This window comes from Mauremys mutica, chromosome 1 (assembly GCF_020497125.1).
Source record: "Mauremys mutica isolate MM-2020 ecotype Southern chromosome 1, ASM2049712v1, whole genome shotgun sequence".
NCBI lineage: Eukaryota > Metazoa > Chordata > Testudines > Geoemydidae > Mauremys > Mauremys mutica.
Window position 1 is genome coordinate 135,918,679 of NC_059072.1, and position 20,290 is coordinate 135,938,968.

General features: G+C 40.7%; 1 protein-coding gene across 1 annotated transcript in view; it reads right to left on the reverse strand.

Moving 5' to 3' along the window:
• Nucleotides 1-20,290, reverse strand: part of PRMT8 (protein arginine methyltransferase 8) — a 104,681-nt gene that overhangs the window by 23,875 nt on the left and 60,516 nt on the right. The window contains exons 4-6 of the mRNA XM_045004386.1: nucleotides 13,808-13,871; nucleotides 1,707-1,849; nucleotides 1,192-1,279 (exon numbers count right to left, since the gene is read on the reverse strand). Of these exons, the coding sequence (XP_044860321.1) occupies nucleotides 1,192-1,279; nucleotides 1,707-1,849; nucleotides 13,808-13,871 (295 nt within the window). The remainder of the gene's footprint in view (nucleotides 1-1,191; nucleotides 1,280-1,706; nucleotides 1,850-13,807; nucleotides 13,872-20,290) is intronic.

Sequence of the window (20,290 nt, forward strand, 5' to 3'; positions counted from 1 at the left end):
CATATTTAGGGAAGATTATGGGTGGTGGTTGTTTTTTTGGAGGAAGGGGGCAAAAATCAGACATTCAACTGACAATGTTCTATACATGCTTTTCCCCTCCCTCTTAATACAGTGTTCCATACTAATGAATGTTTCTTTGTGTTCATCTGGATATTGTATTTGTGATCTAGTGCCCACACTCCGTTAGCTTTCTCGGCAGCTTCTCTTATAGCAAGACTTTGCCAGAGGGGAGCTTGCAGCAGTGTGGCAGGATTGTTGTTCTCCGCAGGTGCAACTAAACACTGGATGATGTAAAACAAATACAGGACGAAGAATGACACCCCACCACCTTCCCCCTGCAAAAAATAGATTGAAATTCAAGGAGTTGAGAGCTATAGGCTTGATGGGATGTGACAATGAAATCAGGGGAGTGTTATATAAACACAAGGAGCTTGCTTCTCATCTCACTGACACAAGTCTAATTCAAGAGCAATTCAATTTAGTTCAATTGGCCTGATTCTGATCTCGCACCTGGTTTACACTGGTGTGATTCCATTGATTTCAGTGCAGTTTCTCTTGATCTATGTCAGTTTAAGGGAGACCAGAATCAGGCTACAATAAAGATGTGCTTATGCAAAATGCTAATATCAGCAGGGGCACTGTGCATCTTCACAGCCGCTAAGGCTGATAAAACACCTAGAGCAATAGCTTTAACTTCTGGCCATATGCTCAATTGGTGTAAATCAGTCTAACTCCATTTAATTTGATTTAGTTGGTGTTGGTCCTGCTTTAAGCAGGGAATTGGACTAGATGACCTCCTGAGTTCTCTTCCAACCCTGATATTCTATGATTCCACTGAAGTCAACAGAGCTATTTTGATTTACACATCTGAAGATCCAGCCTATTAAAACGAATAGTAATTCTTAAACTGCAGTGCATTTTCTCATTATTTCACACAGTTTGCAAATCACACACCAAGTGTAAGAAAGCCACCTGAGGGTTTTGTCTTATCTAACCTCACACTAGTGTAAATCGGGAGTAACTCCAGTGAAGTCACACTGATGTAAAATTAAGATAAGTGAAAGGAGAATCATGCCCAATGTATCTATTATGAAGAGTCCATAAGGCTACTCTATAACAATGTGAATGGGGGAATAAAAATATTTTCATGGAACTGATCACACAGGAGGAATGTATTAGACTTGTACTTACAGTGAATTTTGAAGTCCTTGTACTGTCTGTCTTCAATTGCTACCACGTACAAAGCGGCCCGGTCTGGAAACATAAGCCCTCCAGGTTTCTGTTGATGAATTGTGGGGAAATGGATCTCGTAATCTATTCACCTGACAAAGACATCACATTTTGAACTGCACATACAAAAACCAGACAAGCACCCCCCACCCCCGCATGCCTTCATTGTTCTCCTTCAGATTTTCACATCGGCTTTTAATATCTCAGCGATTCTTGCACCCTGCGGCAATGTTGTTAGATAAATAGCATCTATTGGAATTGTACCAGCTGTCACTCAAAAGCAAAGCTTACTTTTAAAATGAAAGGTTTCCCAGTTTACTGAGCTCCCCATGCTAATCTTTCTATTAAAGCCTAAGAAAGGGCACTTGAACATAACTGTGTCTTTTTGATGCTGGTGGTAGTAGAAGGGGAGGGCTTGCAACTGGAAAATAAACGACCAGACCTCCAGCAAGGAATATGACATGCAGAGCACCTACCAGCCACTTGTCTCGTGCAAAGATGACTGTGTTTAGCATTGACTCATAGAAAAGACAGTAACCCATCCATTCACTGATGATGATGTCTACTTTATCCTCAGGCAGTTCAACTTCTTCCACTTTACCTTTAAATATTGTGATGACTGAAAAAAGAATCCAAAAGAAATATGTTTCACATAATAAAAGCCTGACTAAAAGTACCTCACTGGTGAATGTCACTCTACCCTTGCTTTTCATTTTGATTTAAATATATAGACCTGATTCTCCTCTCTCTGCAGCGTAGATCAGGAGTGACTCCACTCAAGTTCATGAAGTTACACTAGTAAGGAAAAAAACAGTGTATGGGAGAAGGGGATCAGGCCCATGCAATATATAATACACAGAAAATCATTAGGGTATGTCTGTGGTGCACACTGCTTTCATCAGCATGTGGAGTACATACACGATGTCCTGTGTCTTCCACTCCCCCCACATCCCCAGCATGGGTATAATTACCATTACCAGTGTGGATGGTGTGAGGCTCGGCTTAGGCAAGTAGAGTAAAGACATGCCAGACCCTTATTGTATGCATCCTACATGGGGCTTTCTACATGCTCAAGTAGTGCCTTTCCCTGTTTTCAGCCACGTAGTGTCCTGCTGCTGGAGCCTGCTTTTCCCCACCACAGGCAGCTGCTGAAGCCTTTCCCTTCCACAGGGAGCTACACACCATAGTGTGGATACAGCCTGCTTTTCACTATGGCGTGTAGTCACACATTACGGTGTGCAGTGTAGATATACCCTTAGTAGCAATATAAAGGGACGTTGTCAAGATTAAACAACATATATTTAAAAAAACATTCCTTACCTGTTACAACATCTTCGATTACCAGCCCTTTGGAAGCTGGCATATGTCTAGGTCGTCAGTAGTGGGATGTAAAGAATTCATCCAAAACCCTGAATACACCCAACCCCAGGCTGTGCTTGGTTTCTAGTACTATTTGCCAACTCATCAGCCCAAGTCCTTGAACATTCATGGAGCTAGGAGCTGTCTGATCTCACACTGGTTTTACATGTGTTTTTCTTCCTTGACTTCAATGGAGTTACTCCTGATTTACATTGGTGCATGTAAATGAGATCTACATTGGGCATGTTGCAGTTTACACAGTTCTAAACCCACCCCCACTATCCTGCCCTCTCTCTCACAAACACATTCCCTTGTCCCAACCTCAGTCTCTCCCTAGCTATTTTTTCCAGACCTATTCCCAGCTCTGTCATAAGGGTTTATGGAAACACAAGATGTCTTCCACCCCCATCTTCCATCTTTGGAAACTCCCAAATTCACCAAGGTCTTCAAGCTAATAGGCAAGAAATGGTTCAAACCTCCATCTCTCTAAAGCAGCAGAAATGGGCAAACAGTCTCACTCCTGGTATAGCAATTGTTACACTAAACTCAGGATTAGAGACAGACACCTCAAACATCTTACTTCAATAGCTAGAGAACTGTCTTGGATTCCATGCAGCTATACGCTAGGGATTATGGAGCAATTCAGCTAGTATAAAAATGTTTGGAAATTCAAGCTATTTCATAAGATGTTTCCTCACTTCTCAACCCCAGGATTCTAAGGGTTAAACTGGAAAATATTTCTATGAGACAATTCTAATTTACTTTTTGCTTTTTATGTTGTTTTTAATGTCTTTGCTTGTCACCTGACCTTCAACAGTGAAATTTAGACTTGTTAGTTTCACTTCCTGGTCCTCATAAACAAGAACAACCTGGTGCATTTGGGTTTATAATGTTGCAGGAGAATGTTTAAATTTCAATTAAAGTATTTTAATTGAAAAAATGTTGTGATTTCAAATGAACCTTAGTCCATTTTATCCTGGGCTTGTGTAATTTTGAGCTATTTTCACAAACATCTGTCTTTCTATGTGCTGATGCATCATTGTGCATAGGGCAAAGTATAGAGAGCAAGGACAATATTCAGCCTTAAGTACAAAACAATGACTGAAGTTCAACAGCAATTTTAGGAACTGGAAATTCTTCAGATCACATCCAATCTGATTTCTTTATGAATGGTGTATACTTTTCCAGAATGGGTTGTTAGTCTATTTTGGACCCTTTTTCTCTGTCCTGACCTTGGTTTTCTTCTTTTACCTTCCCTAACAAATGTTTTTCATATTTCATGTTTCAGAAAATATAGGGGAAAAGACTTTTGTATTGAAGATTACTTAAAGTTTAGCTGGAATTAATTGAGCTGATTCTACTTCTTTAATGACATCTTTTCTGTCGCATCTCTAATTTCTGTTCTTTATGCCTGCAGAAATGAGTTCCGGGAAGAAAAGGATCTTTTTTTTGGTTTTTTTACACAAATTCTTTCTAATATCTAGCAACTTCCAAGAAGAACCTATTTGTGATTTCTGATGCCAACAAAAGAAATGATAAAAATCCATCTAGGTTTCAGTCACTGAAGTGTAATTTTATTTTTAAACACAGACTAGCAACCCCATTTCATTCTGGCCTTGTCCCCACTATGGTGAACAACCATAGTATGGGCATGGGTGTTACCCGCGGGTTTTTTATCCCAGAGCTCTTGGTAACTTTTACTCTGTGTGAGATGGTGTCAGGAAATAAATTAGGAGAGACATGGCCGTCCAACCGATAGATGGCTGGCACAAACAGGACAACACAAGAGTGCTTTCACTTAAAGCTAAACTTTACTTAGTCTCAAGCACTTATACACGTCTGTAACAGATTAGTAAAACACCCCCAACCCTTGATAATTACCAAAGCTGAGTGTGGCTTTTAAGTGACACAGTGGCAGGCTTCCGGTGCCCAAATTTTCCATCTGCTGGTGGGGACCGTAAGATGTATCCAGAGGGAGAGTCCAAAAAGAGTCCCCAAACGAGTCCAACTATCTCAAGCTTTTCCCCCTTATTTATACATTAGTAATAGAAGGACATGCTCCTTAAAGAAAACTTGTTAAGTAAGCAGTTTTAATGATCAAGCAAGAGGTTCCTTCTGATTATTGATTAACCCAGGTGTGGGTTTTTTCAGAGTTTGCAGCCTTGAGACCCCAATAGACATTCCTGGGGCACAACCTGCTCTTTTGAAATGCATGTATCAGCAACTTCAATACAATTCTTATCAGGAAGGACGCGGGGTCAAGTTGCCCTTTCTGTGGCACCCCAAACCCCCCTCCCTTCCTGCCTTGGTCAAGCTGAGACTGCTCAATGGCCAATTTACAGCTTGCTGACTAGGCTGCCTTTAACAATAAGCCATAGTGGTTTCAGGCACTTTACTGGTTTGCCAAAGTCTCCTCATACAGGGGGTTAAGTTGAACAATTTACAGGGAAAAAAGAGGTTCCACAAATGTGATGGGAATTAATCCTGACATCCTAATGACTCTCGTACTGAGACAACATATCTGATTTTTCTGTCATTCAACCCATGTTTCTGGAATAATAACTCTTTCAACTCTTCAGTCTGTGCAGCCATCCTTGACATAGGTACATTTTGTAGCTTCAATTCTTTTTGTAGCATGCATTGTTCCTCCCTGTCTATCCTTATATCCATGACTGGTGGACATTATTAGCTCTCACTTTCCTGGTAAGTTGAGAAGGGGTGTGAAGTATCAAGGAAGAAGATTTATTCATACATCTCATCTTCTTCATCATGTCCCTTCCATGGCTGGACTCTCCACAGGCTGAAAAGTGAGTCGTTGAGTCCATTGATAAAATGGAAAGCCCCAGGACAGAGAATTCTGTTTTCTTGAACTTTGATGTAATTTCTGGCTTTTTGTGTTTTTAATTCCCAACTCCAGGGGTCAGCACGAAGGGCTTTTCCCAAAGATTTTAATACCTCATCATTCCTATTAATGCCTCGGTTTTTAAAACAGGTTGTTTGAAGCATGGGTTGGAAAGCCGCAGCTGGGAGGCAGGTCAAGGAGGGTAGATGGTCAGGAAACTCTAGAAGGAAAGGCAAGCCTGACCCAAGGAAGGTGACAGAGCGCAGGTGTCCAGGGAGAGAGGAGGAGGAAACTGGCAGTGAGTGCGGGCTGAGATGAGCTTCAGAGAGTTGCAAGAGGTCAGGCAGCTGGGAAAGGATTGGGTCTCATGACAGTGGGAAAGCAAAGGATCAGCAGTCCTTTATTATATGATTATCTATTGTCATTTTGACACCCCCCAGCAAGTGCTGTTCCATAAAGTTCTTTTTAACAATTGCAGGTTTAACTTCTCTAACTACACAAGGTGGGAGCTCCTCTGCTTTGTTTATTTATGTCTGAGGGAAAAATTGCAAGTTACAAAACCAGCTTTGTTTCTTAAGCCTTGTCTTTGATGATGGAAATGTTAAGAATGTTACAGCAAAAAGTTCTCAGCTTACTTACAAAACTCTGAGGTTTGTTAACTCCCTTTCCCCCACCAAAGAGAAATACAGACAAACATGGATGAAAAAAGAAAACATGAAAAAGGAAAAGAGGATACTCCCTCTTCCGGTGAGGTAGCAGGTAGTTAAGAAAATATACTGTAAATGGTAAAGCAGGGTCACTTGAATTGGACTTAATTAGAATTGGTCAAAAATGTTCAAGCTAAAGTTTTTTTCATCTCCAAATGAGCTTTTTTGAAGAAAAAAAATCCTGTTGACTTTTTTGATTGATCTCACTTTTTGCAATATTTTTCATGTCATTTTAGTTGAAATTATTATTGAAAAAATTATAAAACATTGACATGATCATTAGAATATTTTTTTTACTCAGAACCTATTTTTCAGTAAATAAAATTTGTTCATAATTGTTTTGTTTTCTATAAAAGATTGATTAACAAAATCCAGGACAAGTTCCAGGACAAGTTTTTAAAAATTGATCAATTTATAACCCAGAAGAAAGAAAACAACTTCAACATTTGACTGGCCCCTTTGTGGTCAGGTTAGAAAGGCTTGATTGGCGTTCCAGTTCCATTGTTAGACAGTTTTCTATCCCAGAAAAATGAGCAGGCAAAATGAAATCTTGGATCTGCTAAGGTAGGTTGGTAAAATCCTGGCCCCATTGAAATGAACTGGAGTTTTGTCATTGACTTCAGTGGAGCCAGGATTTCACTCTTAATGTTCAGTAGGTTGGACACCCATAAGCTGGAGTGGAAAATAAAGAAAAGAACAGATACAAAACAAAAGCAAAGACAAGAAAAGCGTTTTCTCAGTTCATCTTGAGTTTTATAATTTTCCATTCTTGGAAAACTACTAGCCTGTTCACAGCCATCCTTTCAGAATTTTCCAATAGCTCTTAGTTCAAAATCAAGGAAACTTGAACAAACTCAAAACAAATCAGAGCCCAATTCTCAAAACAAAGTTCAGACAAGTTCCCAGCATTCAATGGGTAGTTCTTAGCATGACTCTGGTTAAATGATTTAACTGTTAAGGCAATAATTCATAGTGCATAGCCTTAAATCTGTTAAAATCTCTCTCTTGGAAGTAGGACCAGAGGTATTTGTTAAGGAGCAGGAAAGAGGAACTGAGAACATGCATCCTTAAGCTTAAATGACCAGATAAATACATCCCACCATCTCTTACAGACATACAGCCTGACTGTGATCTCACATCAGCTTTGCAGTGGTACAGCTCCTTTGGCTTCAGTGGATCCACTCCACATGTGCATTAGTGGGACTTTCAAAGTATTATTCCATCTTCACACTGAGAAGAATCAGGTCCATTTTCTTTAAAAATCCTGGACAGCTCACTCAGCAGAGAGAGGTAATTTTATCTCCATGGAACACAAACATAAAAGTCTGCACAAACACCTGCCCTGCTTTCCAAAATCATCTGCTTCTTGACAGACTCTTTCACAACACATTGGCACCTCACTCAGAAACTGCTAGCAGTTTTGGACTTGGCTGCCTTTCCCCAGCTATCTACAGTGGCTGTTTTGAAAAACAATTCCTGTCAGGTGTTTTGTCAGCAGCACATTAGTTTCAAGGAGCTGAGAAGGTTATTAAGTTTGGAGTGGCTGAAGACCTAACTTGCAGACTGCAGGGAGAGCACACAGTGAAGCTTGTTAAATTGCTGGCAAGTCACCAAAGGGGGAGGGGGGATTGAATCGCATCACCTGGATCAACAAAGAATAATAATAAGCAGTAAAACTCCGCAAAGGGAGGAAGAAATTCCATTCCGGGGATGAGGTAGATCCATCTGAACAAAGACCCAGACCCTATCCACACCAATGTGAATACAGAGTAGTATCAGTGAGATTCATTCATTTACATTAGTGGAAAACCAATGAGCTCAAAATGAGGGCCAACATTTATTAACAGAGCTTGATTCTTCTGCTTACACTGAGAGGGGAAGAAGAGTGGGTTGTAGCAAGGAAAGCAGTAAAGGAGTGTTTAAAATAAAGCAGAGCCCCGTCTTTATCTTACATTCTCTTCCTAATTGCTTTTCCTGTTACAACCCCACAACACACAGACTCACACACTTGTTCTACACCTTTAGAGTTGTTGTGCAAAATGGGTGCAACACTTCAAATGCAAAATCAATGCAAGTGACACTGCTTTGCCACTTACAGTGTATTTTCTTAACTACCTTTACAATGTGCAACTTACACCATATAAGTCATACCCCATAGCAGCTAAAGTGCAAGGATCATGTTTTGCTGATACAAGGCTTTTAAGATTCCGTTATTTGAGTTTTAATATAAAGAATGTACATGGATCATACCTAGTTAAGGGCACAGTTATATATTCACTGAATGATTCTGACATTGTGTATGTGTGGTCCCTCCACTTTCATCTGTATGGGCCAGTGCATTTGGCCCACACACTTCCCTGGGAACAGCACTCACATCAGCTCTGAATATGGCCCACTATTTGCAATTTATACTCATTTACTCTGGTAGCAAGTTCTCTGTGATTTTTTCTATAAGCACATAGAACTCTGAATCTTATGAAATAATTAGGCAACTCTTGTTTGAAAAGGGATCAAACAACCCTTGGCTCATGTTAGAAATGTTTCAAAAGTGTTTTGATTATGCAGAATACATATTAGGTGTATATTCTATTTGCCTTCATTTAAGTTACATCCCACCTAAGCTTTCAATTTAATATACCTGCCTCCAAGTACAGTGAGTTATACAAACCAGATTGGAACAACCTACGCATTCTTTCCCACTGACGTTTCTAATTCAAAGGTGTACTCCTTTCTAAATACTCGCTCGCTTTCTTTTTTAACCAAGAATGGAAATAGAGGGGGTGAGGTGAATCACAGAAGCTAATTGAATTCGCAGCACCATGTGGATTAAGTAACCCATTTGATTTGAATAAGCCTAACTTTACAGCAAAATCCAGCCTTGAGCTGTTTATTGTGTTATCATAATAGCAGGTATGCATAAAGTAATGTAAGTGCTTCGTTTTACTTCTGTGGAAGGTCACAAGTATGCTCTGATTCTCCTCTCACTTTCACAGGTGAAAACCAGGAGTAACTTATTAAAGTCAATGGAATTGCACCATGATAATATTGGTGTAAATGAGAGCATATATTTTACTTACAGTAATGCTAAAGGTGATCTAGATCTGGTTGCATTATTTGTTACAAATAATTATTTCCCTTTATAATTAGCAAATTATTCAGAAGTGTGTCCTGACTTTCTCCAGAAATATTCATTATTTGTAAGTTTTCTTCCAAATAGTTTGGACAAATAATTTTTCAAACAATGGGTTGTTTGCAAACTGTTCCCTTTGCTACAATACACCCTTCATGTTTTGTCATAGTTACTGAAGTGAGATGGCACTGGGTCTGTTCCCTGACTGGACAATTGAAATGTTTGACACAGGAGAATAAAAAAATGTAGTGATTAGAGATGAATGCACTTTCCAATATTAATTTTTAGACAAATCATTATCTGTGCTAAAATATGTTGAAACATTTAGGATTCACAGAAACTTTTCTGAACACCTAGCACTAGTACAAATACTTCTGCATACCAAATAATAGAAACCCATTAATCTTAGCAAACAGAACTCAATGTTTCTATTCACAAAAATAATCAGAAATCATGGGGGGTGGGAGATTACTGTTTGACCAGCATTAAGTTGAACTATGTGATACTAAAGCTGTGTGTTAGATGATCTGGAAAACTTGGCATTGGAAAACTAGATCCTGAAATATGAGTTTGCCTGAATTTTTTTATGTGGATGCATCATTTTGGGAAACAATGAAGCCAGTACAAGCTTAATGTCCCACTTAAACTCTATTTTAAAATTTAAATGAAGCACAGAGGTGAATTTTATCCTTCCAGAATATGATTGCTACAATCATCACTTTCGTCAATACTCAGGTATCCTACTTCTATCACATGTCAAAATGGTCCTGATGATTCCTTTGGGGTGAATTTTAGCACTGTTGACAGCTGCCAGAATGACAGGCCTGTAGACTGAAATTTTACACTCTCTCTCTCTCTCTCTCTCTCTGGGGGGAGGGGAAGGTTGCACTGCCACTAGCTGTGTTTTACCTAGTTTTTGGTAAACAGCTGTCAGTTCAGCTCCTTTCACTGGCTCTAGTCTAAATTAACTTTAAAGGATTTTTGTTTTTAATTTAAAGGTTCTATGAGTTTTAGAAGAGGAGAACTGGATCCTTGGAGTCAGGGCTTGCTCTCATTTATACCAGTGTACTGTGGAGATATTCCATTAATTTCATTGGAGTGACTCCAGATTTACACTGGTGCAACCGGGAGTAGAGTATGGCCCTTGGACTCTCTAGAGAATGGTGTGTCTTGGTAAACAAAGAAAGAGGTGTTTACTCTGGGTTTTACACTGGTGTGAACTAATTGATGTCAGTGGTGTTACTCTTGATTTCTACCTATGTTAGTGACAGCACAATGAGGCCAAAATTATTCATTATGGAGGATCATAGATTCAGAGAGGTTAGAGATGGATCTATCTGAAAAAAAAGGTAATTTGCCCAGTCATTGAACCCCATAGAGAAGGCTTGTAGGAGTCCCATTTCATTATCAGATTTCTGTACATAACACCAGAAATAGCTCTGGATCAATATCCCAGACCTCAGAGCTGAACACCTCCCAAGCATCGAATGTGTTTGAAATTGGAACCAAGTCCTAGATTAGAATATTTCAGATAGCCCCCATCTTTATATAAGAACATAAGAATGGCCATACTGGGTCAGACCAAAGGTCCATCTAGCCCAGTATCCCGTCTTCTGTCAGTGGCCAGTGCCAGGTGCCCCAGAGGGAATGAACAGAAGAGGTAATCATCAAGTGGTCCATCCCCTGTTGCCCATTCCCAGATTCTGGCAAACAGAGACTAGGGACACCATCCTGGCCCATCCTAGCTAATAGCCATTGATGGACCTATCCTCCATGAACTTATCTAATTCTTTTTTGAACCCTCTTATCATCTTGGCCTTCACAACATCCTCTGGCAAGGAGTTCCACAGGTTGACTGTGCATAGTGTGGAAAAATACTTCCTTTGGTTTGTTTTAAACCTGCTGTCTATTAATTTCTGCCCATTAATTTCATTTGGTGACCCCTTTAATAAGTTGAACAACATCCCCCCCACAGATCTAAACACCCAAGAACACATTGAAATCTATGTCCAAATTTTTGCACTTTGAGTCTTCATGCTAAAGACGAAACAGGACTCAGCTAGAATGAATATAAAGGGGATTCTTCACTGAGGCTACTGGACACAGACAGACCCTGTGGTTCTCTCTAGTTCGATAGCTCCCAGACTGTCCGGTTTAGTTTCACCACTCACAGCTCCCTAAATGTCAGTCTAGATTAAGCAGTCATGGAAGGTATTGCTGACTACATGGCAGAGACCACTGCAGCTGCTTTTAATATTTAAAAAAATAGCCTTGCAATCCTTTCTCTGGCAAAACTATAGTTCAAGTCAATGAGAGTTTTACTGGAGAGAAAACCGGTTGGCAGAGAAGAGAGTGCACTGCCAACAGGGAATTCTTCGGGTATGTCTTCACTGGAGAGTTAGCCCAGGATCTAACATGGGTGTTTAACCTAACCCCCTGCAGTCCACACAGAACCTCTTACTCATGCTTGAGGGTGCTTTAAACCCAGGTTAGCATATGCTGCTGGGCTTGAGCTTGTGTTTCTTCTCAGCCCAGGCTGGCGACCCATCTACATTGCAGTGAGGACACAGGCTAATCAAGTCCTCCACTGCATTCCCACAATTCCACCTCCGCCATATTTTCTTGCTCTCTACCTCCTCCCTTCTTCTGCACTGGAAGTCACCTACACTAGCTCGGCATTTAAACCCCAAGTTGCCTGTTACAGTTACAGTCCCCCCAGAGTGCTGTCTGCTGGCCAGAAGCTGACAGCAGCAGCTTAGCCCCTGCAGCTTAGCAGCAGCTGGCAACAGCACAGCTTAGTACAGGGCTAAGAGCCACAGGATGTCCTGCCAAAAGCCTACCCCAGCACAGGGGCACTTAGTACAGCACCAGTGTGGATTCAGCTACATGAGTCTGGCACAGGGTAGAGGTCCGCACTAGGGAACATGTGACAGGTTGGATCACAGAAACCCCTTGGTAGCTACCACCCAATGTGCCAAGACGACCTCTGCTCCTGCTTTCCCTGCCAGCTCAGGATTCCAGCACCCTGCCTTACTGAGCCAGACACTCCCGTCTGCTCCAACAAGACCCAGGGTCTGAATTACTTGTCCCAAAGCTGCAGGTTTACCTGAAAGCAGCTCACAGAAGTGAGCTTGTCTTTAACACTCAGATGCCCAACTCCCAATGGGGTCTAAACCCAAATAAATCCGTTTTACCCTGTATAAAGCTTATGCAGGGTAAACTCATAAATTGTTCGCCCTCTATAACACTAATAGAGAGATATGCACAGTTGTTTGCTCCCCTAGGTATTAATACATACTCTGAGTTAATTAATAAGTAAAAAGTGATGTTATTAAATACAGAAAGTAGGATTTAAGTGGTTCCAAGTAGTAACAGAACAAAGTAAGTCACCAAGCAAAATAAAATAAAACACGCAAATCTATGTCTAATCAAATTGAATACAGATAATCTCACCCTCAGAGATGCTTCAGTAAGTTTTTTCTCAGACTGGACACCTTCCAGGCCTGGGCACAGTTCTTTCCCCGGTACAGCTCTTGTTCCAGCTCAGGTGGTAGCTAGGGGATTCTTCATGATGGCTCCTCTCCTCCCTTTGTTCTCTTCCACCCCTTTATATATCTTTTGCTTAAGGCGGGAATCCTTTGTCTCTCTCTGGGTTTCCACCCCCCCTTACTGGAAAAGCACCAGGTTAAAGATGGATTCCAGTTCAGGTGACATGATCACATGTCACTGTAAGACCCCAAGCCTTCATTCCTCCCAGCCTGACTCACAGGAAGGTTTGCCTGCAAACAGAGCCATCCGGTCAATTGTCCTGGTTGATGGGAGCCATTAAGATTCCAAACCACCATTAATGGCCCACACTTTGCATAATTACAGTAGGCCCTCAGAGTCACATTTCATATTTCTAGTTTCAGATACAAGTGTTACATTTATACAACTAGGATGACCACACTCAGTAGATTATAAGCTTTGTAATGATACCTTACCAGAGACCTTCTGCATGAAGCATATTCCAGTTACATTATATTCACTCATTATCAATTTTGTATAAAACCGTACAGACTGCACAACAGCACACAACGTTCTACCAGGGCTGGGCTAGCCCTGACTCACCCTGCAATGAAGACACCTTCCATGAGAGACCCCTTGAGTCTTGAACTTGTCCCCAACCCCAGTTTGAAAAAGCCTCTGTAAAGGTCACCTATTTGCTGTGGATTGAGGGATCACTGAAGGTAGCATTTGGGGTCTATTTTGCTACATTGAATTACCAGCTAGTTAGGTTCATTTACTTTCATTGCACATAAGCATTGATGTGCTCCTGGGTGATTATTCCGGGGGGGATTGTGATTCTCAGTAATTGTCCAGGTGCCTAGAGCTGTAAATAGGGATTATTTTGTTTTCTATTTATATCTAAATAAAGAAATCATCAGCTGTATGTACCAAACCATCAATTACATGTAAACTATACAACAGAAATCAATCAGAGAGCGCAGGCCCCAGTCTGCCACCATTTTTCACAGAAACTATTCTTAGATGTCTTACTGTTGTCCAAGTGGTTCGCCTTGATAATTTTTTCTGAGTAGTCAGATATACTGGAGCATTCAATCTAAAGAAGAACAGGACAAAGGAGAGCTTTGTGTTAAAGACTTCAGACATACTGAACAGAAATAAAATCTATTGAACACAGCAGAATCTGTACGAAACATGCAACCATAGACTGCAGATAAATCAAAGCTTTATCTGCAGTCCCATCGTGGAGAGGGTGATATCTTAGCATGAAAACTGTGAAGTGTGTGTATTATATGTGAGATTTTCTCTAAACCCATGTGAAAATATGAAAGAAAGAGGTCATATGTAATAGACTGCATAGCATATATAATACCTTAATTTATCCCAATTACTTCAGAATCTGTTAGAAAATCTGTTACGTTCCTCCACCACCACCCAAAAAAAGTCAACCATTAAAAGAACTCAAGAGAAAGAATAGCATGTTGCAAAATTTCCAAACACAGTTGAAAAAATATGCTTCCAAACTGTTCAAGTTGTGTCTACATCCAAAAGCATTTCAGTACTTGTCTGTTTGGAAAAGCAATTATTCATCAGTTCCATCATTTACCTACTTTGATATGTACCATTGAAAGGGAATTCCAAAATTCACAGATACTAAATTATTGGTATATTTTATGTACTTTTAAAACAACCTTCAGAATTCTTATGCCTCCAGGACCTTCTTCTAGCGCTCTCTTGTGTCCTATATCAAATGCTGTGCTGCTTCCCACATCTATTTTGGAGACTCTCACAGTCAGATTCTGCTCTCACAGGGATTTTACATCCATCTGACTCCATTGGGCCTGATTATCCTCTCATTAACATCTGCATATTTCAGCATAAAACAGAGTCATGGGCTTCAGCAGAGTTACTTCTGTAATGTGAAAGAGGTCTAAACTAGTCCTTCAGTTATTCCTTCCTGGCTTGAAAAATGTACAGACTACATCTTCAATAGCACCTGATCTGTTCTGGACACACCTGAGGAGATATGGGGCATAAGTGGCTTTCCATCTTTTTTCTATTCTCCACAGTGGCTTTCCATCATCTCTCAACCCCATTTCCCAATCCTGGCAGCCAGGAGCCAGTTAGGCCCTTGGCACAAGTTACCACAACCACAGAGGTGGTTCCACTTATCTAGGATCAGTGGAGCACAGCACACTTTGGTCACGTCCCCTGCAGCCCACCAATATGCCCCTATGCTGTAAGAGTGGAGGGTGGCTTTAAACCACCCCAGCATTCGCCTATGCAAAGGGAATGCCCAGCTGTCCCCTTGTGCTACCTGATCAGAACAAAGAAGTTGGAAGTAGGAATTGGTTTTTACAAATCACACTGTCTTCCTTCCATATTGGAATGATGCTGAATCAGATCTAGGAGGCCAAGTAGAGCAGGTATTAAAAAAAAATCTGGCAGATGTGGGTAAGTGGAGTGCCTTGTTTAGTAGCTGCTCTCTATACTAACCTGGGAAATGTACCACAATTCTCAAATTCTGTCAACGAATGTTCACATATTGATATTCTACCAATAAATGTCCTTCCATATTTATGAAAATATCACGACCCACCTACACCCTCCGTCAGCTCTGTGCCCTGAGCTTGAAATGCAGACTGTCATAAGGCGGGATGTGTCTGGGACAAATTCTGAACTCTGCTTTGTACTGTAACCATCATTTTTGGATTAGGGCATCCATTTTGTAGTAGGGGCTGAATTCATGTCTAACCTTGCCCAAGGCAAGATTCCTATGATGAATTCTAGACAGCCACCCTGCCCAGGAAAGGTGCTTGTTCCCTAGTTGAATGACTATAACTGAGAAGCCATGACAGAGCTACCTAGGGTAGAGTTTCTCAAACTTTTTTGATCGGGCCCCCCTTCTTTGTGTCTGTTTACAGCCTCTTCCTCCCCCACAAGTACATAGACCACCACCTAGTTCTGAAGGCAGCTCTGCGCCAGCAGCAGCACAGAAGTAAGAGAGGCAATGTGAAAAGTGATATTTGTCAATATCCTAGTGCCCTATTGCCATACTTACTTTCTGTGCTGCTGCTATCCTGGGGTTGACCGCTGGAGCCCTGCTGTCTCCTGGTGAGGGATTGAGCGTGCGGGGATGGAGAAGAGAGTCTGGGAGGCATGGCTCTGTCCGTCCCATTTATCTCCTCCTCCCGGGTGTGCATGGCCCTTCTGCACGAGCCCCAGCCACCTGGGGCTGACAGCCAGAGCTCTTCAAAAACCCAAACCAAGCAAAAAAAAGCACATAGCTCGCACCTCCCTTGACACATTCCCGCGCCTCGTTGTTTGAGACCCGTTGATCTAGCACCATCATATTTCATTGTCTCTCAACTGCCAGCCAATCTCATGGAACAATGGTCTCTCTGCAGGGGGTGTTCCTTGTGTTCCTGTCCCAGTGTCCCCTAAGGAGTGAAACTAGAAGCCAGATTGCCCGCAGCTAGGTGGAACTCTGGGGGAGCATGTGTAAGCAACTGGGGGGCGTGGGAGATCAGTGGCACTGGTTTCAGGGATCAGGGAGGCTGGACTGCGGAGTCCCATGTCCCAAGGAAGGACTAAGACAAGAGGTCTGTGCATGAGAATGTGCCCTACAGACCCAGAGCTAAAAATAGCCACTAGAGTACCCAGGCTCAGGGGGCTTTGAAGCACATGGGACAAAGCTGCTGGATCCACTTACAACAGACTGGTGACCATCAATAGGGGGACTGGGCCAAGTTGTAACACAGATCATAACGGTTTTTTGATGTCATAAACACTTTAGCTTGCAAAGTTTGTAAGTGCTACAAGAGAGAGACTTTTTCCTGCAGAGTTTATACATTCTTCAGCTCACTCCTGTAGAGCTGTTAAGTTCTGCAAAAGAAAGACTGACGCCTTCCTCCAGCAGAGTTCAAAACTCTGCTGACACTTCCAGCCCCAGCACATTTATCTGAAACGGTTGGTTATCTAATTGAATTGATTATTTAAATAAATTGTAATGGCCCTTATTACTTGTAGATAATTAGCTAAGAAATAGTACAGTATAAAAATGAGAGAGTAAACTAATTAACCAAAATGCTATATTTGGAATAATAGATTCCTTTGGGTGGAAAGAACCTTGAACTAGGTCACCTAATCCATCCTCCAGCATTATTATGGGAGTATTAAAGTAATTATCCATTACCATCTCTCTAGGCAGCTTAATCTTCTGACGGAGCTATTCTGAGAGTTATAATAATTTTCCAGATATTTTACTTAATTTTCACATGCTGCAACTTCAAGGGACACTGCCAACTTAAAATTCACATTTGTGGCAGAAAAAGTATACCTACTGTTAGAATTAGCACCTAAGACAACTGTAACTGAAAGAGACCAATTTGTTTAGTGTGTCTATTTGAGAGCACTTTTTGATTATGGTTGGTTTAATAGCTTCCTTTGTATCATGAGTCATTTAGTCAGTTTCTCCTTCATTTATGTGGGTGTTTCACCCATAAAAAGGAGAAAGAAACATTTTCTTGAAATAGGAACTTGCATCCATAAAAGCACAAAAATTTACAGGGGGACTCAAGGGTCAGTATTGTACTTAAAATGACTTTTAACTTTTTTTGTTTTTAAACTGACTAGATTTAAAGTTGAAGGTGTCCTTGTTTTTTCCTCACTGGACTAATGGGAATTACTGATCCTTGTCTTCTTTTAAATTCTCCTTTCTCATGTTTATAGATAGATAACTTTCACCTCCAGCATATTTTCACCAGACTGCACATGCTCAGTTCTCTCCAGTTTTTCTCATAAATCTTACTTAAAGTCTTTTAATGGGCATGAAATGAGGGGTTAAGAGTCATGGCTTCTGTCCCCAGCTTGGCCATTAACTCTGCCTGACTCTGCATGTCATTTAACCTCTCTATGCCTCAGTTCCTTCACCTGGAAAATGGGGATCATGACAGTTATCCATGTTTGTAAAAGTGCTTTAATATCTGTAGAAAACTATATGTTTTTCCCTCTGAAGTCTACTAATTTGTGTCTCTTTTTTAAAATGTGGCACACAAAACTATGCAGTAAACTGATCGATCCCTAAGCATTGCTGGGAAGTGCACAATAATAACCTTGCTGGATTTATGCCATTCTTATTATTACAACCCAAGATAAACATATGCTTTTTTTGTAGTAGCATCAGATTGTTGACAAGAATTCAATTTATATCCCACTAGAGTTGCTTTAATCGCAGTACTGCTGCCTAGCCAATGTCCCTCCATTTAAAATGTGTGCATTTCATTATTTCTTCCTCCATGAACCACTTTACATTTGCCTTTATTGAATTGCCTTGATGGATTTTTCAGTCCATGTCACCAGCACACTTATGATTATTGTTATATTATATAGTGGTAGCACCTAAAAATTTTCCAGTTCCCGTAGCTAACTTGGCAATGTTACCTCAATATTTGGAGTAAATACTGAGGCACAAGTGGAAAGTTTTAAAGTGCAACCATTATACCTATCAAACTATCTGGGATTCTGTCCAAACTTTGTGTCATCTGCTAGTGTGATTAGTGCAATCTTTTCTTTTTCCTCCAAGTTGTAAATCCAAACACTGAGTAGTGCTGTACCTTGAACAAACCCCTTGGGAAACCACATGCTATATATCCTCCAAATTTGACATCAAAGCATCTGTAATGCTGTGTGTAATCCTCATTGCTCTAACTTTAGGAATGTCATATGGAAGTCTCTAAAATGCCCCGCTAGAGATACTATGTCCAATGAATTTCTTTTAATCACTAAAGGCTGAGTTATGGTTGGCCCTTTGAAATTGCATGGGGTAGGATGGAGGGACTGCACGGAGCCTCCCCTTTTTGTGTAGCCCACGTAAAGGCCAATCATAATTGCACTGTGTGCACTCGAGAACACTACGACTGCTCCCTGCGAGCACCCTTGTGCGCATAAACCACCCCAAAAGGAAGAGCTGGTAGAGTCATGGCCTTACCCCCATCTTTTGCCTTTGGTCCTGCAGCAGGACAGGCATGTAGAAGGGAATAATGAAGGGCTGTAACAACAGGCACACCTCAGAGATCCTAGGGAAGAATTCTGCTTCCTTGAGGTGGAATGTCTTTCCTAGCTTCATTAAGGCATGGCTTCCCTTGCTGTGGGTGGTTTGCACAGTCCAGCCCTGCCACGGTAATCTTAGCAAAGAAAGGGTCCAATTTCACCACCCTTACTTACATTTCTCTATGTCTTATGTTTTAATTAGACTTCTAATTCCTTGTGTTTATTCATGCTACCTCTTGAATTGGGTACAGAGACATCTACACATTTAGAGGTTGCTACCAGCCTTTCTAACCAGAGCTGTGCAGAGTTCCTTTTCATGAAGAACTTTGAGATTTTTTAAATTTAGGTTCATTTCAGCTAGGAATAAAAATCAAAAGATTCAAAATTCTTCACACTGTAAAGTTCTGGTGAAAAAATTGTTTTGGGTCAATCCAAATATTTTGTTTCAATTTCAACTTTTAAGAAATGGTATCATATTATAATATATAATGCAAAATAAAAACGTCTAAATAAAAAGTAATTCAAAACAAAAAACTGAAATGTTTCATTCCAGAAATATCAAAATGGAGCACTTTGACATTGTTGGAACTTTTCCCCCCAGATTTCTTCTAAAACAAAATTCCAGCCAAATCAACCCAATTTTCTAAGTATTTTGATTAGACATAATTTCAACTTCCGATGGAATATGGTCCCATTTAAGTTTCTCCAACCATTCTTAATTCTAACTCCATCTGTCTCTTCCCAGCTCTGCCTTTGATTTGCTTCTCAAATGTGAATTTGATCCCCTAAACCTCTATTCTTTTTACTATGGATTCTCCTGATACACTGATCATCAATTTGCATAGCCAGGTTTTAGCACCTCACTGTGTCCCTACCACTTCCTTTTTAAAGAGTCCCACTCTTGCTAGCCTAGAACACAGGAGACTATGTGCTTCGCTTGATGTTACAATGGAGCCTGTGTGATATCAATGGTTCCTGAACTTTACACACTTGATTTCAAATACCCTGGCAAGAAAACCAACAATTCTAACTAAACCATTGCACCCAGAAAACTGATACCTGGGTCATTTGTCCAAGAAGAGAGGTAGCATATACCCTCATGCTAAAGAGTTAGAAGCATTCATTATGTTAACTTGCTGTTGCCCTATAATGTTTTCCATATCATGTGTTTATCTCTAATTTAATTAATACCCAATTAAACTAATGTCAGCCATATGTCTTCATGTCCTAATGGATCAATTCATAATTGCCTTTGCTCCCTGGTTTGGCTAAAAACACCATAGAATGCGGATAGTTTTGCTGCAGAAGATGATTCACATTTTGCACACCTGCAAAACTGGAGCTGGTCTCAGGTTTCAAAGGCTAAGCAAGAACTTCAGCAGCTCATCACTAGCCCACTCCAGCTAGGAACAGGCCACACTCCTGCTCCCTTCCCTAGGTTCTTACACCAAGTCACCCAGTAAG